General features: G+C 32.8%; 1 protein-coding gene across 2 annotated transcripts; it reads right to left on the bottom strand.

The window, feature by feature from the left end:
- Positions 1-342: 342 nt before the first annotated feature.
- On the bottom strand, positions 343-27,303 carry LOC143233926 (protein disulfide-isomerase A4-like). Of its 2 annotated transcripts, none has more exons than XM_076470822.1 (10): positions 27,069-27,303; positions 18,630-18,768; positions 17,003-17,208; positions 8,617-8,755; positions 8,119-8,324; positions 7,153-7,308; positions 5,019-5,167; positions 4,065-4,221; positions 2,917-3,156; positions 343-1,967 (listed from the first exon to the last, which is right to left on the bottom strand). In XM_076470822.1, exons 3-10 carry the CDS (start codon positions 17,058-17,060, stop codon positions 1,546-1,548), a joined length of 1,527 nt encoding a protein of 508 aa, XP_076326937.1. In that variant the 5' UTR covers positions 17,061-17,208; positions 18,630-18,768; positions 27,069-27,303; the 3' UTR covers positions 343-1,545. The 2 variants fall into 2 exon arrangements, with proteins under 2 accessions (XP_076326937.1, XP_076326936.1); XM_076470821.1 differs by lacking the exon at positions 27,069-27,303 and adding an exon at positions 22,441-22,565.
- Between the last annotated feature and the right edge of the window lie 112 nt (positions 27,304-27,415).

The raw sequence follows: 27,415 nt of genomic DNA, 5'->3' as shown, positions 1-27,415 counted from the left end.
TTTGTCTATCACATGACAGAGATTTGTATATCACTTGAGCAGAATTTTTTTTTCACTGGAAAAATATTGTATATATAGATAACATTTTAACAATTCATGTTGCATCATAGAAATGCCAGAACAACTGATAGTTATGGGACATTTTATGTTACAATTCTGTGTTCTTTGTCATATTTTATTAGGTTAAAAGTATTTAGTACACTCTACTATTAGTGTGAAAATTTAGTTTTCAAAGAGTTGTGGATTTTATTTTTTTCTCTCTCTCTTCTGAAAAAAAAATATCAAGAAGACAACAGCTCTATAATAAATAAGCTTAAGGTACTGAGCACATTCTTTGTGTAATTTTATCCTTACAATATAGTTTTAATAGTTTGATCTCTCAAAAAATAATCTCCAGTAAATGCAACCAAAATTGAAAGATATACTTATCTAAAACTGTAACTGTTAAGTATAAGAAAAATTCTTAGTAATAAAACCTGGTGGGCTAAATAAGACAAGATACATGTAAAGTTTTCTAATGTACTGTCAGACAGTCATCTACAGTTGATATATGAAACATTCATATTTATTCTCTGAATGATCACATAAAAACATTTTTAAAATTGTCAGTGTTAACAAAGTGGACTACAAAACATTATTTACTGCATATACATGTAGTATAGACATTGATATTGTATTTAAAGCAATTGCCTTTATACATCTATCTAAGGTATTAATAATATCTATAATTCTCAAAATCTGGGAAAAACAACACCTATGTTAATGTGCTAGTAGGGTTCAATGCACACATGTCACAACCTTTTGCTGACAATCAATATAGTATGTATTTGCTGTCAATTATCAACTATTCATTATCCTAGATAGAGTTCAAAGTAGAGGATAGAAAATACTAGATACCGTTTACAGGAATACTAAAAAACAAACAAATAGGTATGTATGGAAGTTCTAGAGGTTTTGCAATTACAACATAGAAACCACATGATGGACAAAAAATTTTTTCATGTTAACATCATCTTACACTCTACCTTTTCATAGTCTGAACAAGACTGATATTGTCAATTCAGAAACATCTTCAGTACAAATTGCTGAAGTACCATGACACAAACCATATAATAATGAACTGAAATGTGTATTTAAAATTAATTGCATCAGTCAGTTTCACAAACAGTGTACTATTACAAATAGTAGTTAATACATGTTTTTTAATAGTTGTAACATCACTGAATCATAGTGCCGAGGTTTGGAATATCTGACATACTACTGTTTAGTGTTTATCAGCATAATATTCAAGTGTTGACAATTGTATATAATATTATGAAGATATGAAAACAATACATTAAGTAGAAAGCAAATTTTGAGGGCAGTTGGTTATAGATAAAATGTAGTAACGTATTTGTTTGTTGCTAATAAAATATTCAATAGTAATCCTTCACAAAGACTTAAACTGAGCCACAATTTCATATGCATGCACAACATAAATTCTTTATACCAGACTGCTCCTTCTCAATAAAAATTTAATATTTATGCAGAGTATTATGGGGGAATTTAAAGTTCATCTTTTGACTGTTGGTTCGATTTGTCTTCTATATCTGTATTATTTCTAACAAATTTTATGAGATTATTTAAAGTTATTTCACCAAAATATTTAACTGGCTTATCCTTTTCTTTTGCTGAAATATAAAATATTGAAGGGTAATCACTTGTATTGTATATCTCAGGAAAATCATTTGCTTCAGCATCAAACTTTCCAAACATTATACTTTTATAATCAGTAAATTTCTTGGCTAACTTTTTGTATATTGGCTGTATCCAATGGCATGAGGAAGACAGGGAATCACAGAACTGGAGAACCACAGCTTTATCATTTGTTGTAACAAACTGATCAAATGTTGATCCGACAACAGTGTAAACTGGACCAATGTTTAACTTTGGAGCAGGCTCAGATTTGATGTAGGTTGGAAGTTTGCCTACAAAAAGTGAAAAAGTTATTTTATATGTAAATATATTTCAGAAATTATATAAATATTATTTAATCTTGTAAATTAATTTGCATATTAATGTAAGCTATAATACTGTTCATAAACATAATCATTTTTAACTCTTTCAAAAACAGTATTTTTAATTTCTTAATACAAAATTATATATCTTTTCAGATCAACTCTGTAAGTTACAAAATATTTTAGAAGGAATTTTATCCACAGAGTTCACAACAAAATATCTAATGTCACTATATTTACATGTGAAATAATTATGCCAAGCTCAGAATATTTGTGAGAACTGAAACAAAATGTAATAAAATTACTAAGCAATTCTGGTAGGAAAATAACATTTTTCCTGTCTTGCAAACATTATTCAACTGCCAGAGCTAAATTTTTATTTTATAAATAAATGAAAAAAATCAAGGCTATTAACTTATGTTGTAATTGATTGAAGTTAATCCATGATGACGAGAAAACCCACTTGTAAAGAAAAATATATATAAAAACAGCTGGTATGGGTTGTGAAAATTCTACATAAAATTTTCTCGACCCATACCAGCCATTTTTATGTATATATGATTGAAGTTAAACACAATTACACTTGGAAATAGCTTGCAAATTTAAATTGTTTGTGAAAAGTAATACAAGTAGTTTAGTGTTTGCATTTTTAGTAATTATTCAAAATAATCATGTTGAAAAAAGTATTTCTAAGACTTTGAAATATGAAGTTTTAATTGCTGGATTAGCAGCACATGAGTACAACGGTAAATACACATAAAATCATTAGCTTAACTTGAGGAAATTAATGAAAAGTAACACATCCATGATTCATTATGAAATCTTATGAAAGTTCATTACTTTTATGACATAGCTTTTGGGTTATAAAATTTTAGCATGTTTATGTAACAGCAGAAAATAAGCGTATTGGGCTTCATACCTGATAAAACAGTTTCAATAAATTTCTTCAGTTCTTCTGCACTAAATGATTCAAGAGGTTCCATTGAATATCGTTGTTTTGGTGTCTTGAAGAAACCTACATTAACATCTTCTCCACTATCATCTAAGCCAAGATTTCTTAGTTCGTCTGCAAATTCTTGTTCATGACAAATAGCAAAGGTAATTTGTCCTTTATAATCTTTGGCCACTTTGGCAACTTCTTTTCTTACCAGTTGAGTTCCTGTTAAGAAATAAACAACAATTATGAACTGTTAAGATAAATAAACAGCAAATGTATACACACATGAAAATGGTATGATACCCTCAATAATTTGCAGTTGCTGAACAGCCTACTTTTATTAACGACCTGTTGGGTAGTTGCTATGTTTGCATGCAGAAACAGATTGAATAGCTATAATGAACATTGGTACTCAATATTCATTTAGAAAGTTTGTGCAATATTTGGAACTGCAAAAGTTTAGGAAAATAAAACTCATAATGATGGTGCATCAGACTGTAGAAAAATGCATTGCACGTCTAAGTATTTTGTTATTAAAAACTGAATAAATTAAACCATAAATGTAAAGTAAATTGTCAGTGTAAGAGCAAGCTACTTACTGATAATATAATTTAAGACTCGGGAAGACTCGCTTTTGGCAAAAACTCAATCTTATGTGTACCCAGAAGATTATTAAAAGAACTTGCACATAGTGCATTATATATACATGTGAATTAAATATTTTGTGGCCTATTCTGGATATCAGTTTTTATGAGGCTGTTACATGTACAAGTGCTTATAATATGAATATAAGCAAAAATCAAGGATTTCTCTTCAAGAATATTAGTATGATATATGTAAATAAACATGTGTACTAAAAGTATCCTTCACTGTTAGCTAGTTAAATGATTATTTTTCATTCATTATATACATAACATGTTTACATTTTTAATTTCAGGAACTTTCTGCTGCATATGTTCATATCCGTTTTATTACATGAACAGCATGCTTGCTCATTTTTGCACACTGATGATAAATTAAAATAGCTCTAATATTAATTCTACTTTCTACGATAAACACACATTAACTGAAAAGAATCAGAAAAAAATGTAATTACAATAATTCATTATTTCATACAAAACCATACTTACGAATTATGTTTTCAAAACCAAAATCTACATCATAATATACTAGAACTAAAGGGTAGTTATCTTGATAGAGCCAGAGATTTTTGCTTGTTCGCTGCCCAACAAGTGGAACAGAATATTTTGTTAAAAATGTTTCAATACTATTGGCATTTCTTTCAATCTGTAAAAGAAGTATTTTTAATCAATGTTAGTTTTTTAAGAACATTTGTTTTATAGTTGTAATTTTTGTACTAAAAAAATAACAGAAAACTTCTTAAGAAATATATAATTTAGTTCTCTTAATTTTTTGATTAATCAGTCAAGTATACAATTTAATCTTACTCGCATATTTCTTGAAACTACAGAATACTTGGAGTGCTTTTAGGGGGGGGGCTGAAATTTCATGAAAAAAGTTTTACTAATAAAGATGTGCATTGAACAATTTATGATATATTTTAAATGTCAGCTGTTATGAAACTGTAGCATATACATTTAGGCATAACATTTTGTTTTCTTTCAGCGATTTTGTTCTTAGAAGAACCATTCAGGTAAAATGTTATTTTCAGAATATATGATCCCACATTCAGTTAAAATCAAGAAAAAATCAAAACTAAAAGCAAAAATACTTTTAATATACTGTTTATATGCACATTTGTTGGTGTTTAGTGTATTGTTTACAGTCCTTTATTGTGCCAGCTACAATGATGATGGCTATAAAAAGTGCTGTATGATGTTGTCTTTAATGGTTTCTGAAGCTTCCTATAAAACCTTCACTATGTGCACAACTTTTACACATTAGTTGTATAAAACAGATTTTATTATTTAATTTCCTATTTAGAATTTGTTATTGAAACTTGAACAGGAATACAGGAATGTATGGTGTCACTAAAGTAATCATTACTACTTCATAACATCCTATTATTAATTTGATTACTAAGTCAGCACAGAGAAATTTCATGCACCATAAATATTTCCAACCTCTTTGAATTCAAAATTGGATTCTTCATACTTGGAATGGTACACTTCTGGTTGAAACAACACAATGGTTGGTGCAGTCACTTTGTAATATGTTGCAATAGTTTCACTGAAAGTGTGTAGAAAGTTGAATTTCCTTCTCTTCTCACCAGCTAAAACAATAAATATTTGTGAGTTAAATTCATTTGTTTCATATGGAAAGTGCTAAAACTTTAAGAACATAAAAAGTAGAAAAAACAACTTATTCTTAATAATTTGTCCCAAAGCCCAAAATCCCTATGTTTAAATGTAATAATATAACATTATTAAGTATCAGACTACAGAATTACAATTTCATTTCTATAGGTCACTCGTTATGATCCATTTGGATTATTGTCTTGTTCTTTTCTCCTTACATTAGGAATGACAATGAACTGTTGGAAAGGGTTCAGAGGAGGGCTATGGGGATGAAACCTTTTTTTTTTTTTAGTTGATGCATCATTTGTTTGTTTTTTTATATCTATTTGTTGGAATGATATGACTGCCAAATACAAATTCTGGTGAGGTAGGAGTCATTTTTTGCTAAGACAGTTTTATTTCTCTAACAGGGTAGTTCTTCTTTGGATAGATTGCCTTCAGATGTGGTGGATACAGTAAATTAAAGAAAATTTAAGGCTATTCTTGATAGATATTTGAATGAAAATGACTGGTTTTGAGTTAGTTTTAATAGTTTAATCAATGGGATGGCCTAGATGGACCATTAGGCCCCTTGTTGTCCTTAAATTTTGTATATTTTATACAGAATCTAATACTGAATAAAATACAGATCTAAACTGTATGTATAAATGCAAAGATTTGGATGTAAGATACTTGAATGCTAAAAGCAAGCTTTAGATGCAACTTATTTACAGTGAGTCATCCAAATAAAGATACTACATAATTATTATTTCACATAATAATTGCAGTCACTTAGAACTAAGATACCAGATAGATTAAGCAAGGAACAGAGCTTAGAATTACAAGGATGGTAGTGTAAGTGCAGAGGTTGTGCTAAATACAGTGTGAATTTGCTGTACTATGGCCCATCCTGTATCTGCCTTATCACACAGTTTTAATTTTCATTTAACATAATAGTCTAAGCTGTTCAATCTGCTAAAATGAACCCTCAAAAAATAAAAACTCAAAGCCAGCCCTTTTCAACTGTCCCTTTAATTAACTGTATCCACCACATCTGAAGGCAACCCATTGCAGATGCAACCACCCAGATAGAAAAATGGTCAAAGGTCACAACACTGAGACCTGAGGTACTTTACTCATAACATTAATCCAATTTTATTGGCTCCATTCATAACAACTCTCACTTTCTTCCATCTAGCTAGTTTTCTGTTCAATGAGGCAACCTATCCTCCACACTTCTTTTTGTGACACCTTGTGAAATACTGTCTGAAAACTTAGATATACCATATCCACACCTGTACTATCATCTACATGAACAGTAGATTCTTCAAAGAATGTCAAAAGATCAGTGAAGAAAATATTTCCCTTAGTCACAGTGAAGAGAAAGTATAATTGTCTAATAATGTAGTTTGAGCAATCATAGCAATATTATAGTGTGTTATTAATTCTTAAAGACAATGAATTGCATCAACAAAAGAATATCAGTTATTTCACCTAGAAATATAAATAATGGTATTCAAATTACCATTGCTCTATGATGTAGATTTGGTACAGCATGGTGTAACAAAAGGGAAATGTTTCAAATTTAACAGAATTCTTTTGGACAGTTGCCAAGTGCATCATAATGATATAAAAAGCTTAAGATTTTGGTATTAAAAATACATCACAATGAACAAGAGGTTTTGAATTTTTACACTGTATATGTTATATTATTTAAACATTAAATATGTATGGGTTTCTTTTTAAATGTGATTGTGAAAACATATCTATGTCATAACAATTTGAACTATTTTCTTACCCTAAAAGTAAAAAAAAAAAAAAATATATATATATATATATATATAGAAGTGTATACATCTGCATTTAAATGTTTTTATTTTTGATAACACTGTGATGCAGTAAAGTAATCTGTATTATTTACTGAAGTAATTACTAAAATTTGTTGAAAATGAAACATAACTGAGCAACTTAGATACTATACCTACTAACAAGTACTCTTTAAAAAGGTTATCCTTTTCATTTCTGAAAAAGCCAATGACATTTACATCTCTCTTGCTTTTGTAACTGTCCACAGCTTTAATAGTTTTTACTTCTTTGCTTGGAGGTCTCGATTCTTCTTTCATGTATTCTATGATACCTTTACATGTAAAATTTAAAAATGGAATTAGAGTGATATAAAGAGTATAGATTTCTTTCACAGAGTCTATTATTAGTGACAGCTAATTATTATCAAGCTTACTAGATTATAAAGCTATCAAGTTTATGCATGGTAAGGGAAACTGCTAATGTTGTAATTTAGTGAAGTTTTACTGCGAAATTGGAATTTATGTTAAGAAATCAAAATATTCTTTTACATAACTTCAATAATATTACTGAAAGTTACATCACTGTCAACATTTTTGTTTACATTTATTTTATTAAATACTGTTTTTGGCTATACTTTATATTTGTTAAAACAAATGTAATAAGTTAAAGATGTTATCAATCAATACCTACTTATAAGCAAATATACAGTTAATGGATTATTCTTAAGACAAAGTGAAGGATAGAAATATGATAAAATTCCGTTCTGAAACGGAGAAGACAAGAGTGCAGGTCCACTGCTGATACAGCAGTAAGTCTAAGGATTTACAACACTAAAATTTGGGGTTTGATTCCCCTAGGTAGACTCTGCAGATATCCCAATGTGGCTTTTCTATAAGAAAACACACACACCAGAGTACACAAACCTAATACAGGCATGATATTGGGAAAAAGAACAAACTGAAAGTTATATTACTATATGACAGAAATAAGTTAGTGTTGAACAAGATGATAAATGGCATATAATTACTGCTAACAACTGAGTTTAGTATTAGAAATGCACTCTACTAACATGAGGAAAGAAAAATTATACTTATTAAAAATATTCATGCATATGTTGTTTATTAACTATCTGTTGCTTTACTTGATTTGTTTCTTCCACCTTCATAAGGATATTGACGCCCCCAACGGAAAATGTAGAGAGTGGGAAAAGCTGAAACATTGTTATTTACAAGGAGTTCACCTTCTTTACTACAATCCACTTTAGCAAAAGGCACTGGTGGAACGTTTTCCTTCATAATTCTGGCAGCTTGCTCGTATTCTGGAGCCAATGCTGAACAGGCCCCACACCTAAAAACCTCTTAAAATATTAGCTCGCATTGACTTCCAAACAATTTAGGTAAACGATAACTTAAAATTTAATATGATGATGAAATTAATTGTATACACAAAATGTACAATAATCTGAAACAAAGAAAAACAATATCAAAGATAACAAAAATTTGTTTTAGAATTATAAAAATATATAATTGTTCTGTTTTTATCTAACGTATACAAATACTTTTTACAGCTTTACTTAGTTCAGTATGTCTTTATATTTTAAGTACTTCTTTACGATGGGTATTTAAACACTACTATTTACCATGGTGCATAAAACTCCACAAGAATTAGGTCGGTTTTATCAACAACATTAGTGAAATTCTTATTGGTCAAGGTTATCACAGCCTCTGCAGGTGGTTTCCACTTCGGATCAGCTCGTTCTTTCATATATTTTACAATACCTGCAACAATTACAAAATACTTTTTAACGCATCATTCAATGTCCTTTCTTATTAATTCTATTTTATATTTTGTCAAGATACGTGCTCTGTACAATTTATAAAGCACTTATTTAAAACAATAATGTTAGCGATCATTAGATCAGTGAAGTGTAAAACTAACTGCTAAGAGATCAAAAACAAATATGAATGTGTTTTTGTGTGTGTCTTTATAGCAAAGCCACATTGGGCTATCTGCTGAGCCCACCGAGGGAATCGAACCCCTGATTTTAGCGTTGTAAATCCGTAGACATACCGCTGTACTAGCGGGGGGCAACAAATATGAATCACATCTTCAATACGTTATTTTATAAGAATTTCAATATGTTAAAGGTTCACGTTGGCCATTAAATTGTACCTGCTAAATATGAATATCTAATATGGTGTAACTTCTATGTTTGTATACAGCATAGCACTTGGATGCATCATTATAAATACAAATTTATAAAACTTTTAGAACACTTACTGATTTTTATAGGCCCAAGTTCTAGACAACCATGATTTATTGAATTTTGAGTTGCGCTAAGAGGACCTTTTTTTATGCATACAAACTTTTGTAGGTTTGTCTTAAATAATTCACTGAACGTTGATTCAATTGCTTTTATTTCTTCATCAAACCAGCTGCCTTATAATAGAGAGCCCGTAAGTAGATGTGTGCGGAATGAGACAACCCCACTTACCAAGCTACATCTCTCTCTATCTCTCCAGGTGTTTGAGTATATATATTTGTATACCCAGGAGGGTCAGGTACACTAAACCTCTTCCGTTACTTAGTTGGAATGGCCTGATTAATACATTTAGAGTAAATACAAAATGGCTGAAGTAATAGCATAACTTTAAATGTGGCTCAGTGGTAGAATGCTCTCCTCCCAAGCTACTTGTGTTATGTAATATCATTACTTTGAAAAAAAGAATATTTAAGTTGTATATATGAAACGACTAAAAAGGCCACCAAAACTACACTAAAACGGTATTTATTTTCATTGTTATGTATTTCTGTTCTATAAAGTATTTTTTGTGTGAAATTGCAAAAGCATTATAGTACACAAATCGGTGACGTGGAATGCTCGGCTTCTGTGCCTAAAAATAGGTTTAGTTCACATATTATATTTAAAGTCGCAATATAACTTGTGTTTAAATCGCACATCAATTATAACATATATTGAATTAACTGATTCCCGTTGTACCACTCTTTCGATACTGAATTTATCAGTAAATATGTTGTGGTAAATAAAAACAACTTGATCATTTTTTTGCCTTTTATTCCTCATATGAAACCAAATCAAACGTATAGTTTGGATAATCTTAAATTAAACCCGTATCAGCGCTCCCTGTGTTGAGAATCTTTATAATGATTGATTTTATAAATTACAAACTTCGACTTCTCTTAACATGTTCTATTTGTGACCAAGTAGGGCACATAGCTAAATTCTGAAGGCAGAATAAGAAAACTGTGGCAAGAAAAAAAAAAGTAATATGAAAGATAACAATTTTCAAATGGCGATAAATAGGCAGGCGATAGTTGGAAAACTCTGACGAGAAAAAAGAAAGTAAAATATAGTTAACTCACAGGAGATGAGTAAGCGATAATTGAGTTTAGCACTAGAGTTAGAGAGGCTGAGTAACTACAGTATGAAAATTACAGAAATAGATACAAAGACATTTTCTGGAACGTGTTGTATAACATCATCTACCACTGAGGCTAATTTGCTTACTATAAAAATAAAAAAATGTCTGAAATTTCTTATGATATTTACAAATATGACTGAATTTTGAAGATGAAATAGTCATAGAAGTGAAATGAGTTAGAAACGTAGAGTTTTAAAACACAACAAAAAGAATGGTAACACGTATCCAAAGTAACCAAGTAACAAATAACATCAGAAAAACTCTGAAATATCGATGCTTAAGAAGTAAGTCACTTAGTAAATAATAAAAATAATGATGAACTTTTAATTACTGTGTTTGTTTTTGGATTTCACACAAAGTTACACAAAGGCTAGTTGCTCTAATTAACCAGAGTAAAACTAGCTGAAAGGCAGCTAATTATCAACATTCACCGCTAAATCTTGGGCTACTCTTTTACCAACGAACAGGGGTATTGACCGTCTCATTATAACACCCTCACGGTTAGATGAGCGAGTATGTTTAGTGTGACGGGGATTCGAACTTGCGACCCTCAGATTACGAGTCGAGCACCATAACCTAACCACCTGGTCATATCAGGCCGTAACTAGTGTGACGATAGGGAGTATAGATTGGGAACAAATAATGAAATAGAAAATTAGGAAACGAAAGTTTGTATAAATGCAGTAATGAAACTGTAGTAAAGGTATGGGAAGTAACTAAACGTAACCAGCACTATTATCGTTAAGGTGGGAAGGAGTTTAATACAATGAGGATAATACAATAGATGATTGGAATCAAACAGTTCTCCCAAAATATTTTAGACAGACAGTATTAAAGTTAGGACATGAAGCAGGAATTATGGAAGTGAAAAAAAAAACTGTAAAATTCTATAATAGTCATTGTAAACCCCCAAAATGGGATACTTAAGAGAGTAAATTGAACAACTAAGATAGCATATACTCTTTGCATAGTGTTACCCAGGTTTTGATCTCTTTATCAGAGAAAAAAATCTTCATATTGTGTTTTTGTATTGAAAACATCAGGTCATCCCATAAGTAATGTTTGAAAATTTAATACAGAAAGTGCATAATCATTTCTGTCTTTGTAGAAGGCTTTAATGGCCAAAATATGTAATAAGACGTGTATAGAAATGTTCAGACAAATAAAAAAATTCAACTCCACTTTTTCAGATCATTAACCAAATAAATCCTTATTACGATGGATGTGCCTGAAGAGCTAATTAGGTATATAATGCTTTATGAGTTAAATGAAGGCAATAGTGCCGTATAAACTACACGAAACATTCAAAGTGTTTATGGTGCGGAATCTCTCAGTGAAAGAAAATGTCGAAGGTGGTTTCAGAAAATCAAATCAGGTGACTACAGCTCAAGTGATGCGCCACGTTCAGGTTATCCTGTTAAGTTTAATTATGACTTGCTGCTGGCTGCACTTGATGAAGATTGTGCTGTAATAGTTGAAGAACTAGCATAGAAGCTTCATTCAACAGTTCACTGTTATTTGTAACAACGTGAAAAGGTGTCAAAACTTGAAAAATGGATCCTCCACGATTTGACAGAAGCTAACCTTAGAGCAAAAGTGGACATTTGCATTTCTCTTCACTCTCGTGAACGTAACTCGCCTTTCTTGGACAAGTTAATGACTAGAGATGAAAAGTTGATTTTTTTTTTTTACAAAAATGTTAAGCGCCGCAGACAATTGCTCAGTGCAAAATGAACCTCCACTCTAAAAAATCTTGTTAAGCGTTTGGTGTGATAGTGTTGGTGTGATCCACTTTGAGTTGCTGCCACTCAGTGTGACAATAACATCAGATTTCTATTCTTAACAGTTATGGCACTTCGTGATGACGAAAAAACCTACTTGTAGAGAAAAAATATATATTTAAAAACGGCTGGTTTGGGTTGAGAAATTTTATGTAGAGGAGCGAAAAACGTTTCGACTTTCTTCGGTCACCGTCAGGTTCACAAGAAGAAGTAGGTCGAAACGTTGTTCGCTTCTCTACATAAAATTTTCTCAACCCATACCAGCCGTTTTTTACATATATAGTTACAGCGCTTGAGTGTTGCACTGAAAGAAAAGAGGCTTGCTTTGATCAATCCTAAATGTGTTGTGTTACACCAGGATATTCACGCCCCATACAGCTATAATCACATCTACAAAGATTGAAGAGCTAGACTGGGAAAAACTTCCAAATCCTCCTTATTCTCCAGGCCTGCCCCATCTGATTATCACCTATTCCAAAGTTTAGAGAACTATCTTTAGGGAAAAGAGCTTGGAACACACGAAAATGTCAAAACCACCCTCTCTACTTCTTTTCCTCCAAACTCTGAGAATTTTATAGAAGTGGCATTCAGAAACTTGTGAATCATTGGCAGGAAGTAATTAATAATAATGGAACATACATTGTTGATTAAATAATATTAAAAACGTTTGAAATCCTTTCTCTTTTTCTGAACCTAGAAAACGATGACCTGATATACTGAAATAGGTAAAATGACATTTTCTGACTATTTTCTGTTGTATAACATTACCACTGTGGCTAATTTGCGTATTATAAAAATAATCAAATGTAAAAGGAATATCTTACGGTTTGTTTTGAATTTTTGCAGAAAGTTACAAGAGGGCTATCTTCGCTAGCCGTCCCTAATTTAGCAGTGTAAGATTAGAGGGAAGGTAGCTAGTCACCACCACCCACTGAGCTACTCTTTCACCAACGAATTTTGGGATTGACCGTCACATTATAATGCTCCCACAGCTGAAAGGGCAAGCGTGTTTTATGTGACAGGGATTCGAACCCGCGATCCTGGATATCTTATGTTCCTTTTAATATTACTGAATTGTTCTGAAAATAGGTCCAAACTTTGATGGGATGTGGAGAATTAGTCTGAACTAAGGAAAATTCTGAAAATTAATTAATAATAAATTTTGATATTTTTTCTTACAATTTAAGGGTATATGCTATCATAAGGCCACGCTAGAAGTAATGAGACAATAGAATTTCGTAACTAATATATGATATCACATTATGTGATCTTGTATATCGAGAAGTCCTCCAGGTTCCAACATGATTTTCTTCCTGTGTGTTGCTACGTAAAAGAGGCGTTAAACCCTTTGATATGGTTGCATACATTAATAATAAAAACAATAAAAAAGAACCTGCTACGATGGAGTTATTTGTTACTACGGGAGGTTAATTTACAAAATGTTATAGAATATTGGACAGCGAGTGGCCATTGAAATGAGTGGCCTCTTACACATGGGTTATAAAGACCAGTCTTGTTCTGATTAAAACAAGTATGTATTTTATATATATATGGAATGTAAGGTCCATCCAGCTAGGGTTAAAAATTGAATGTCGTCTTTGAGTGACTGGGAAAGAGGGGAAGATATTTTAAAGTTACTGATTCTTACTCTGTACACTAAAGGCAGAATGAAGCAGACGGGAGTTATTCTCAGACTAATTATCTATTACTATGTATAGAATGCCGTGGAGATATTTAATTATTTCCATAAATACTGTAAACTTGTATATTAATCCACAGAAAGAATGAACTTTCTGAAATGTTGAATATATATATATATAAACGCCAATATGTATTTGTGTGTATCTGTTCCTTATGCCTTTATACATTTATTGATCAATCAGCATCACACTTGACACAATGATACAAGATAACATGAGGAATGTCATGGGAGGAGTTAAATCCCCCTCCCTATCTAATTTCACATTAATATAATTCTTGAACACTGTTTGTCTCTCTTTTTAGTACTGATACCTCTTTGTATATTTATTGCACTTTAATGTTTATTGTACTAAGAAAAAAATAGAAGCACAATCTCTTATCCTTTGTTACAAACGCGTTTTTATTTCGCCCGTCCAACAGATGTGTACTCCAATTAGTATATTTATAACAGACGGTAAATCTTTTGAAATATTGTAATAATTGATATGGCACGGCATGGCCAGGTGGGATAAGGCGTTCGGCTCGTAATCTGAGGCTCGCGGGTTCGAATCCCCGTCGTACCAAACACGCTCGCCCCTTCAGCCATGAAGGCGTTATAATGTGACGGTCAATCCCACTATTCATTGGTAAAAGAGTAGCCCAGGAGTTGGCAGTGGGTAGTGATGACTAACTGCCTTCTAGTCTTACATTGCTAAATTAGGGACGGCTAGCGCAGATAGCCCTCGAGTAGCTTTGCGCGAAATTCAAAAACCAACAAATAATAATTGATATATATAACTGAAATTTATGAAGTATTTAGAAAAGTCTGCAAGCCATTAATGTGATATATACATAAATAGAAGGTAATTATTGAGGTGTTCGTTAGAAAAATATGACTGGTGAAACATTGTAAAAAAAGAGAATATGGTAATACATTAGACAACGAAGCCCTAGGAGAGTGTAGAAAATATATACAATCTACATTGAATAGAGTCAACATTACTGAATGTATTCGGGCCAAGATGGATAAAGGTGTTAAATGTGAAGTATTAATGTTTGAATGTATTATAATGTTTTAGTTAGTCAGAAAGTGAAGTGTAAGAAAGTGGATGATCTATTGGTCAGTTTCCTGCTTACTTATGGACTTAAAATATCAGAAAATGATCAGAGTGATTAGGTATAATGGTGGCCTTCCTAAGTTTAATCATTACACAGATTACGAGATTTAATATGGTTATGAAACATTAACATCAGCTGCCAGAAATACAGGCTTACTTATTGGTCGTGAAAAAAGAAGACACGAGGTGAATTTTTAAAACAAAAGAAGCAACTTAGAATATTTCTGGAAAAGAGATAGAAAGACAACGATACCAGGTTAGATATATGAGTGAAAACCAGAAACAGAAAAGCGTGCAACTAAAAAAAATAATATGCCTCCATCAACAAATGAAGATTAACTTTTTAAATCCAATAGTTGTTGATTACTGTATTGAACAACAATTTACGTTACGTTGATGTAAGTCAGTTACAAACACGAATAAAGGCACAGCATAAATAAAGTTTATAAATGTGAGAAGGGAAAACGTAGCGCGAATAAGTCATTTTTTAGCACTAACATTCACACCACCAAATTCTTATTAATAACACGTAGTCTTTGGTATTCTCGAACACACTGAAAAATAACAAGTAAGCTACGAAGCGAACATAGTTTGATAAGATCTGCTTAGCAAACTGTAATTAAAACAAAACAAAAAGTGGAACTTGCCGTCATTTTTATAATTTACCCATGGCTTCACAGTGTTAAAAGTATTTTTATTTTTGATAATAATGGGGCGAGAACCACGCAACCTGAGATACAAAGTTGGCAAGCTAACTACTGAGCTGGAAATAACGAATATGATGTGAAACGACAACAATTTTGGTTGTTCAAAACAACAGTATTTTAAAATATTTTCAAAAATAATTCCATAGACAAGACAATTACCCATATTTTTACCAGAAAAGTACACGTTTTGGGTACAATCTGTTACCCAACACCACTTCGTCTTGTATCCCAGTTGAGAGTCCTAAAAATCTGATAGTTTTATTTAAGATATATCTATATAAATAAGTTTTTTTTAACAGCAAAGACACACATGGCGATATGTTGTATTCATCAAGGAGAACCGAACCTCTACATTTAACGCTGTGAATTCGTGTACTCACCGCTGTCCCATCTAAGAACATATAAATAAGGAAAGATAAGATACTTTTGATATATAATATAATACACCAGTTGCCGTACCCTTAAACGTACAGGAACACTCACGTCATTCTTTGGAGGGCGTGCTAGAGTTTGTAGAGATGGCTCAGAAATTATTGACACGAAATATGGAACGACAGTGGTCATTAATAAGTGACATGGGGTCAATTCCAACTGATGATTCTCCATAACACTTCTTGGGGTTTCTAAGAGTTATGCTGAGAATTATTGAGATTGGTAAAAAACGTTTTGATGTGAAAAGCAGACGTATGGGAGAGATACTTCTCTCTTATGTAGCATTTAATTCGACACGATCAATCAATCATACAAAGTAAGTTTTATTAATGTAATTCTTGATTTGACCCCATCTATCGTCACTTCATGTTTAAAAAAAAATATATCTGGAACATTGCAGCGTGATCTTATTGAGGCCGACCAAACCCGACACAACACATTCTTATCGATCTATAGTTTATCCATTTCAAACTTGATAACAATGTTCAGCAGTTTGTCAATTAATTAAAACCAGATGAGTTTTCATAAAAGTTGAAATTAAAGTAACTGGTCCTACATCGCAAGTTTGAATAATTAATGATTTTTTTTTTTCATTTTGAAATGTCATTTTAGCTTCTAAATGATGACTAAAATGATAGAACTTTACGTCTTACCATCTCATGTAAGCTTAGCTAGCTTAATTATACGGATCTCAAGATTTTATGAAGTTAAATATGGTGCTGAAATTGTGCAACAAACCAATTTAATATTCCTGAAACGATAATTTATAATTTAGTAGTATTAATTACAGAGCATTAATTACAATAACGAAAAGAATAACATTAAAAACACAGCTAGAGCCTCATTTAACACTTGTTATTTTACCTTCCCATTCTCTTGGACCATCATATGGGAATTCTTGTCCTTGACGAAAGAATATCATGGTTGGATACGCAGTTACTTTATAAGTTTTAAGCAGTTCTTCCTCTACAGTACCATCTACTTTAGCAAGAATTACTGGTGGATTGTTCTCTTTCAAGACTTTGGCAGCTTGCTCATATTCTGGTGCCAGTGTTTGACAGTGTTCACACCTGCAAAACCCGAGGATAATACTTAGACATTAAAATCATGTAGCATAATCTTAAAATAAAATAATTTTCATATAAAGAAAAATACTCGTGCGTTTACTACACACTTATACAATTCAGTGCACCTTATTCTACTAAAGTGAACAAAAGAATATTAGATTGAATAAAAATTCTGCATCTCATATGAACATGTACGCCATTATTACGTTGAGTAATCTGATTTTTTTTACAATACGGCATACAAATCCATTATATATCTGTGTATTTTTTATATTCAAACACCTACCTATTATTAATGAGAATTAAAAAACATTCCTCCTAAAATTCAGGTTAAATTATTTCAAGTAATTTAAGAGCAGTGTTGAGTAGCAATAATTAAAACATCACCTACATGGAAATGAAAAATGAGAGTTATATAGAGAATAATAAGTTTATTGAACTTCATTTTAATAGTTTTTAGTAATATATCTTAAACCTTTGTACTTATCGTGACATAATTTCAAATACACAGAGAAAATGACAATGCGACTAAAAATATTGAAAATTTCACAAGTTCATAGGTATGAAACTAACACATGAATAGACTTTATACAGTATCACTTCAGAACATGATTATATTGGAAATATCTTTCTTGCGTAAGGAATTATAATACATCCTAATAATTAATGTTGTCCTTATTTTAAGATATAAACCTGGCCATATCTCAGTCTTAATTCAACCAAAATCCACTACTTTTTAACTTTCATTATTATAGTTTCATTTTTCCCTATGAAATGTAGCAAGTTTATACTTGAACTACTGCCATATTGCCAAAAATAATTTCCCTTTTAAGTATTTCTGAACTTTTTCACAGAAAATATCGCTGAAGAATTCCTGAGTCTTGTGCTGCTTTCTCCAATAACAATGGTCATGCAAAGGTTTTGGAAACATTCAGAAGCTCTATTCTCCAAATTTTTACTTAAAGAATAATAAAATAACATGACTGGTAAGTGCATTATGGACGAACTAACCCTATTGTAATGTCTATGTAGAAGTTATTTTCTTTTATATCTTCCAGGCTTACCTGAAAACTTAAAAGATAGAACTCTCACTAGTCTTGTATGTAAATGCACACATTCCTACTCGCTGTATTTGTTTGTGTAAAGGTGTAATAAAATATTGTCTTTTAAGTTATCTACAAACTGTACATAGTGTTATCACTACTTCATTTTATAATGTACAAACGTCAAAGTCCTGTTCACTAGGAAATAGCTAGTTAATATAATTGCATTTAAGTGATATAACGGTACATTTGAACTTTAGTAATTAGTAATTAATTACTCAAGAAATAAATCAACATACTGATGGAATACTGAACTCGCACTTTGATATGAGTACTATAAATGTGCACAAGAAAAAAAACTTATGTTTCGTAAAATATTACCATGGTGCATAAAATTCCACAAGAATAATGTTTGACTGTTTAATAACACTAGTTATATTTTCACTTGTCAAGGTAATCACAGTTTCTGGAAAAGGCTTGCTTGCAAGATCATCCTCTTCAGTCACGTGTTTCAGGATATCTGAAAGAATCATATATTATTGGTTTTAATCTTCAAATCAACGTTTAAACGTTTAACATGGCAGAAAGTAAGCATATTTCTTGTAGATAAAAAAGAAAAGCTGCAAGTAAAAAACAAGGTTGGCTCACAAAGAGTTTAAGAGATAAAATTAAATAAAGTATCATAAGCTAGAGAAATTTAAACTGACTGTTATAACAGGAGACATAGAAAATTATAGAATATGATGAAAGTTGGTGGAACAGAAAATTAGGACGCCAAAAAAGATGTGTAAGAAAATGTTGACTAAAAATTTTAAAAAATGATAGTAAGGATTTCTTTAAATACATTAAGGGTAAATAGAATATTAGAATGGGACAATAAAGAAAAGCTAGTATCTAATTCTTACGAAAACGTTGAAAAGTTTAGAAAACTATAAGTCTTCTGGGCCAGATGATATTTTTCCAAAGGGTTTGACGGAGGTTAAAGATTAGATATGCGAGCTACTTAGTACTATTTTTTTCAGGTCTTAAATGGGGGACAGGTACCAGAGGATTGCAAATTAGGTAATATACCTCCTCTTTTCAATTGTCACTGTAACTATAGATCCATTAGTTGTGGAAAAGTTTTGGAAAGTCTGTTAAAAGATGCTTTGCAAAATAATTCACTAAAGTTTAGAAATTTATTGGATTGTCAACATAGTTTCACTTAGGGAAAAGCTTGCCTTACAAATCTTTGGCATTCTTTGTAAAGTTTATTGCTTATGTAAATGAGGATAAGAGTGTAGATTTGATGTATCTGGATTCTCAGAAGTATTTGGCAAGGTGCCACATAAAAAGTTTGTAAATAAAATTATTTCGTTGTGTGTGTAGAATAAGTTGGCAAATTGGATAAAACAGTGACTGGATGGAAGAAGGCAGAGGGTTGTTCCAAATGTAGTTTCAGTCAAACTGGATTATGTCACAAGTAAGAACCTCAGGGCTCAGTCTTACGACCTTTATATTTTTTTGATTTTCATCAATGATATAGATGAAGGAACAATCAATAAATTACTTAAATTCGTAAATGATTTTATGGTAAGCTTGGTTTGTTTTGAATTTTGCCAAAATCTGTATGTGGGCTATTTGCACTATTCGTTCCTAATGTAATAGTGAAAGACTAATAGGGAGGCAGCTACTAATCACCACCCGCTGTCAGCTCTTGCAATACTATTTTACTAATGAATAGTGGGATTTACCGCTGTAAGAGCGAACATATTGAACGCCAGCTTTCTATCCCAAGTCGAGTGTCCTGACCACAAGACCATACAGTATATACCAGGCTGTTCAGTGTTAACTAGTGAGATAAGCATCTATAGCCTAGGATTATCAACGTTACATCAACTTCATTATTTACTGGCATGATTTCATGATAATATATAAATACTGAATATTATGAACTCCGGGAACACCGATTACCTTGTGTAAAAGAAGTACCACATCTCTTTAGAAATTTATCATTCTTCGGTATTTTTGTTTTATTTGATTTATAATTTATATCAGTATTATTCGTCATAGATTTCAACCGTCTTATAATTATTTGTTGCATTAATGTAAAATCATGGATTGAGGGCCAAGAAGAAGAGTTCTCGCGAAACGGCGTAAAGGCGTCAGAACATCGCTGACTTAAATGTACAGAATCAGGAGAAGATTATGCAGATAAATAAGTCAGAGCTGAACCAGAGTAACGTTTTCGACGCTCCTCGTATCGTTGGATGATATGTATATATTTCATCATAACATAAATCAAACTTTGAAAGACTTACAAATATATCTTCTACAGTAAAACACATTTTAAAATTTTAAGATCAATTTATATATTTTGAAGAAGTATCATTTTAGGTGCTCCAGTGATAAAATTATACATACAAAGCAATCGAAAAAATATTTCCGCCTAAAGTCAAAGACAAATGCATAGCTCTATTGAGTGACAGTCACGGCTGATACGTTTGAGTTGTTGAAAAGTTTTATTTTTCAAACCTGCAGTCGTAGTTGAATTACCTTTTTCAACCGTTGGTATATTTTTATATTTAAACATACAATACGAAATCAAAAAGAAGTACATGATTACATGTACATTGCACTTGTACATTGGGGTTCACACCAATGAAAATAATTATTAAATATGAAAAATGGTGGTGTATCAACACGACCAGTTCCTTTTACAATCTTAAACACCTTAATTAGATCCTCTGCAACTCTTAATTTTTTGAGTGAAAACAATTTGAGAGATTTAAGCCTCTCCTCATATGACAACCCCTTCATCCCAGGCACCTTTGTAGTAACCCTTTTCAACAATTCGATGTACTTCTTAAGTTAAGGATCCCATTATTGAACACGGTATTCAAATGTTACCTAACCAGTGACTTGTACAATGAAATTATAACCTGTTTGGATTTGTATTAAATATTTCTGTAGATAGGACTTAAAATCCTATTTGCCCTTCCATAAGAAACAGCATATTGCTTAAAAGGCTTTAAAGACTGGTCAACTATTACACCAACATCCTTTTCTTTCATGACACGGTTAGGGTTATTCTCATCCAAATTGCCCCACCCCTGCCCCAGCAGCATGCCTGTGGACTTATACCGCTAGAAACCGGATTTTGATATCCGTGGTGGGCAGAGAACGTGTAACCCTCTGTATATCTTTGTGATTAATAACGAAACAACAAACAATAATCCATACAAATTATACTAATAATTCAAATTAAGATAACCCGCATGCATTATTTTGCATTCATTATAATTAAAACCCGCCTGCTATTTATGTGCCAAACTCAATGAATGAGCTAGATCCTTTTGTAAAGTAGCAACATCCTCTTAACAGCTAGCAACGCCGAAGACCTTAATATCAGACCAGGCATGGCAAAGTGTTTAGGGCGCTCGACTCGCAATATGAGTTTTATTGGTTCATATTCACATCTCATCAGACATGCTCGCCCTTTCAAACGTAGGGGACGTTATAATATGACTGTTAATTCCACTATTCGTAGGTAAAAGAATAGTTTAAGAGTTGACGACGAGTGCCATTGGTCCGATTACTGTTCGGTCAGTAGTTTAAAGACGGATGAAGGACGACTTTCAAAATATTTTTATATCCGTCGTTAAAGTAGTTTTGATTTGGGAACGTTTCAACTTGTTTGTTCTGTTCAACATTTTGAACTGTACAAATATATCACAATTGTTTCAGTTTTTCTCTTCTTTTTTTAAGTGCTTTATGTTACTATCATAAACATTCTCTCTTTGTATGCAAATTATGCATACCATGTTCTGGAACTCGCAAAAACATATGGTCAGGTGGTTAAGGTACTCGACTCGTACGTAACCTAAAGGTTGCAGGTTCGAATCTACATCACACCAAACATGCTCGCCCTTTCAGCCCTGGGGACGTTACAATGTGACAGTCACTTCCACTATCCATTGGTAAAAGAGTAGCCCAAGTGTTGGCGGTGGGTGGTGATGACTAGCTGCCTTCCCTCTAGTCTTACACTGCTAAATTATGGATAACTAGCCAATATATCCCTCGTGCAGCTTTGCGTGAAATTCAAAACAAAACACAGAAACATTTTGTTCAACTCTAACCCTTTCTAGGAATATGAAACATACACAGGACAGCGTGTCAACAATATGATGACGTCAGCTGTTTTCTTACTCACCAACGTATGCAATGTTGAAGTTCTTTAGCATGTAGTTGACCTCCTGTCAGCCGAGCGATGGAAACAACATGCAACCTCAGAAAATCATCCATGGTGTAAATAAATACTTACCATTGAAAACAGTGTGTCAACTTGCACCTAATTTGGCTTCACTCCAGAACTCACGCCACTTAGTCAACCAAACCAAACCTACTTTGCGTACGGCAGAAAACGTTGGAGAATACGTAATTTATAGCGGGTGTTTTGTTCTGATATATTTAAAAACTTTCGAAACGGCCCGGCATGGTCAGATGGTCAGGTCTTTCGATTCTCAATCTGCGAGTCGCGGTTTCGAATTCCCATCACACCAAACATGCTCGCCCTTTCAACCGGTCAAATACAAACAAACAAATTCTAAACTATTTTAAATAAATGAATTTGTATTAGTGACGATTTTTACCCTACATGGAGGTGCGCAACATGGTTGAACATGACCGAATATAGCGACATAGAAAAAAAAATGAAATGGCGAGGTTCCAAAATCGCCTGAATCATTTTTAGAAACATTATCCCAACTGGTTATAAAGGCCACATTTAAAGAAACGTTTCTCCAGCTGTCTTAAATAAGATCTTTAATAAAGGTTTAATTTTATGTACCAGAAATTATGCATTATATTATCTGTAGCTTTATACAGAAAATGAATACAGTGCTGAAGGGGTTGATGAAATATATTAGTTGTGGACACTCTCATCAAATTGTGTATTTTGTATTTGTGGCTTAAAAGTTCTAAAATAAAAAGTTTGTAATTAAACTTGTTAACCTGTACCCCGGTGGTACAACGGTAAGTTTACAGATTTACAACGCTAAAATCAGGGGGTTTGATTCCCCTCGGTAGACTCAGCAGTCTAATGTGGCTTTACTATAAGAAAACATGCACACACATACACACTTGTTAACCTAACAATTAATGACTGACTATTCGTCAGATCCAAAACTTAGTGACTAAATTAACCGTTGTTTCTTTAATCGAAGAAAACGAACAATTTGTGTATAATTATCGAGTACTGTAAAAGAGAGTAATAAATCGTTCTACATTACCCGCAGTGTAAACAGAGGCGTAACGTAACTTTTTCAGGTAACTGCCTTAACATTTAAGACCAACAATGTCAGGATCAATAAAACTAATGTCAGTCTAGGACGTAAATTAGTTATACTTCATAAGTTTCAAATGTATAAAAATACTAACGCCTATTTAGGGTTGGAGCAGTGGCCCACCAAAACTTTACTCTTTTTTTTTTTTCTTTTGAGAAATGTTAAATGTCTAGTTGACAGATTATGTTATGGGTAATTACTTATATTAATATATTTGTCTTTTGCTCCTCATAAGCTTCTGTAGTTATTAAAGATGATGTATGAGCTCCAAAACGGTGTTACGTCGTCAACTGTTGATGTATTTCATGGAAAAATAGGGTTTGCCTCCTCACTAATTATTTGCTGAAATTATGCCACCGTACGAAAAACGCATATTTTAAATAACAGTTCGTCGAAAGTTTCCCACTTGTGTATTTAAATATTACATTTTCTGAAGAAAATAATTTTGTTTCGAAAGTGGTTTGGTTTGTTTTGAATTTCGTGCAAAGCTACACGAGGACTATCTGCGCTAGCCTTCACTAATTTAGCAGTGTAAGGCTATAGGGAAGGCAGCTAGTCATCACCACCCACCGCCAACTCTTGGGCTACTCTTTTCATCAACCAACTGTGCAATTGCTTGTAAAATTATAACGTCTCCACAGCTGAAAGGGAGAGCATGTTTAATGTGACGGGAATCTGAACCCGTGAACCTAAGGTTACGAGCCGAACGCTTTAACCACGTGTTCATGCCGGGCAAAAAGTTTAGAAAACTGCTGTACGAATATTTCTACTATTACATAATATAATAACACAAACTGACATGGGAAAATAAAATGTATGGTGTGCACAGTCATGTGAAAAAGTTAGGACACCCAATGAAAGCCAGTGTATTTTTGTAACATGTTTGGATATATAGATATTTAATCTCAATTTCAACAATACTGAGAGATTATAGGAATATAACTAAACAATTAAAATTGAAGAAAAGACTTTTCAACATCTTCTGTAAATGTAATTCTACAAAAATACATATTCTAACTGAGGAAAATTTAGAACACCCCACATTTATTCCCACTTAAAATGGCTCAACTCACACACAGGTGTATCACACTAGGTGCACATGATTAGAAGATCGTTACTCAGCATTGTGAATGAGGGTTGCCATATTTGAACCTCAGAGATTTAGTTTGGTGTGCTCCTGACTGTTGAAGTGAGAGTGAGCACCATGGTGAGAGCAAAAAATCTGTCTGAGGCCTTCAGAAAGAAAATTGTAGCAGCTTATGAGTCTGGTAAGGAATTTAAAAAGATCCCAAAAGATTTTGAGATCAGCCATTCCACTGTCCGGAAAATAGTCAACAAGTGGAGAGCTTTCAAAACTAATGCCAACATGCTCAGGCCTGGTCGTCCAAGCAAGTTCACCCCGAGAGCAGACCGCAAGATGCTAAAAGAGATCTCCACACACCCTAACATGTCATCATGGGACCTACAGCAAGATCTGGCTACTGTTAATGTGAAATTGCATTCCTCTACAATCAAAAAGAGACTGCACAAGTTTAACTTGCATGGGTGGAGTGCAAGAAGGAAACCTTTGCACTCTAAGAGAAACATCAAGGCCGGACTGAAGTTTGCTAGAGAGAATGTAGACAAAGACCAGGACCTCTTGAATAATTTTCTTTGGACAGATGAGTCCAACATTGAATTATTTGGACACCAGAACAGAGGACATGATTGGCGTAAACCAAATACAGCATTCCAGGAAAAGAACCTCATACCAACTGTGAAGCATGGAGGTGGAAGTGTTATGGTTTGGGACTGCTTTGCTGTAGCAGGACCTGGACAGCTCACAATCATAGAATCCACCATGAATTCTACTGTGTATCAGAGGGTGCTTAAGGATCATGTGAGATCTGTGTGAAAATTAAAATTGAAGCGGAACTAGACCCTGCAACACGACAATTACCCAAAACATACCAGTAAATCCACCAAGGACTGGCTGAAAACTAAGAAATGGAGAGTCCTGGAATGGCCGAGTCAAAGCCCAGATCTTAATTCCATTGAGATGCTGTGGGGTGACTTGAAACGGGCTGTACATGCAAGAAACCCATCAAACATCTCACAGCTGAAAGAATTCTTCATTGAAGAGTGGGGCAAACTCTCTTCAGACCGATGTCAGAGACTGGTAGATGGCTACAAAAAGCGTCTCACTGCAGTTATTTCAGCCAAAGGGGGTAACACTTGCTATTAGGGGGTAGGGTGTTTATCCATGTAAGATTCCAGGATTCGATTCCCGTGGTGGGCAGAGCACAAACAGCCCATTGTTTAGCTTTGTGTTTAATCCCAAATATCGATTCAAAATAGATGGCCCTTTAGGGCCACGTAGTTAGGAGACGCTCAACTCATAATCTCAGGGTTGCGGGTTCGAATCCTTTTATTACCAAATATGGTTGCCCTTTCAGTCGTGGGTGCGTCGTTATAATGTGAAGGTCAATCCAAACATTCTTTGGTGAAAGATTAGCCGAAGCGCGGTGGATGATGATGACTAGCTGCGTTCCCTCTAGTCTTACACTGCTTAATTAGGGAGGGCTAGGGCAGATAGCCCTCATGTAGCTTTGCGAGAAATAAAAAAAAGAAACAAACACTTTACGAGAATGGGATTAATTTGTAGTTGACTTTTTGGATAATGTTAAGTCTGGGACTTAAGGCACTTGCTCATTTTATTCTTATTTCGCTGATTTCATACTGAAAATGTTAATGTCCGATTAATAACGGCAAAGTTTTTCTTCATACAAGTAATCCCTCAATGAATTTTATAAAACACCATATTCTATGGCTCTCCTAAAGTATCGACACTGGAATCACTTTTTTAACTTATATTGAATTTCTAATACTAGAACGTAATTTTGCGGTTTATTCATCACATTTAAAGCTTTTTAAAAATAATTTACATCTAAGGATTTACCACAATATATGTATGTATATATATGTGTGTGTGTGTTCTGCAAGCCAACGATTAAAAAAAAGGGAAAAACAAGAAACTGTAAAATGTTCACACGACATAGAAAGGTTAAAGTACTGAACAAACTAACTATGAACTGTTGGTTATTCAGATAGTGCTTCTTGATGACGTTAACACTGAGAATTTACAGAGGTTCGGTCTTTATAAAAAAAAAAAGGAAAATAATTATAAATTGTTGGAAAAGGAAAGTCATTCAATAATGACGGACGACTCTGAAAAAAATATTTAATGATGATTTAGTAACGTATTTTCAGAAGAAGTTAAGATGAAGATTACATCCTTTTTGGAACTGTCCAACTGCTCTCCATTAATTTCTCTGACCTGATAATTGGTTATTTACAGCTTATCACCAGAGAAGTTCTTATATAATCAGTGAATAAGTTGCTTAATGGAATTTAAGAAGAAAAATACGTTAAGAAATACGTTTCGTATATTTTTTTTATCTGCAACGTGAAATGTTATTTCATTAGTAGCATCTTTAATATTTACATATAAACTCACCTTCTTCTTCTAAACTTTCTGATTCTACATCTTTCGGAACGCATGTCTTGAAAAGAATCCACAAATATAGTATGCATAGCACTACTCGATTATATTTTTATGGTACATATTTATAGAGCTAGATGCAACAACTATCCAGTAATAAATACAGCCAACAAATGCTAAAAATAATTGCAACACGACTAATTTTCATATCTGCTGATTACATGAATTTGATGCTGATATATCTAGCCTTGCAGCTTTAGATTACACGTGTTTGCTTTATAGGCATTTTAGTCACTTAATGGGCGGAGCTAAAGTTAACACTAAATTAATTTAAAACGATAACTTGCTGTACTATTGCTAAA

Source organism: Tachypleus tridentatus, chromosome 12, assembly GCF_004210375.1.
Source record: "Tachypleus tridentatus isolate NWPU-2018 chromosome 12, ASM421037v1, whole genome shotgun sequence".
Taxonomy (NCBI): Eukaryota; Metazoa; Arthropoda; class Merostomata; order Xiphosura; family Limulidae; genus Tachypleus; species Tachypleus tridentatus.
The sequence above is the reverse complement of the archived record's forward strand: the minus strand, read 5'-3'. Positions and strand labels throughout refer to the sequence as shown.

What these genes read in the sequence shown, in the direction of transcription:
- LOC143233926 (XM_076470821.1), bottom strand. Translation starts at nt 22,471, where the DNA reads ATGCTAAAGAACTTCAACATTGCATACGTTG. An exon ending in AGGTGGAAGAAACAAATCAA is followed by an intron (nt 7,309 to 8,118) that starts GTAAAGCAACAG and finishes TTACATGTAAAG; the next exon opens with GTATCATAGAATACATGAAA. An exon ending in TAAAGAGTACTTGTTAGTAG is followed by an intron (nt 5,168 to 7,152) that starts GTATAGTATCTA and finishes TTATTGTTTTAG; the next exon opens with CTGGTGAGAAGAGAAGGAAA.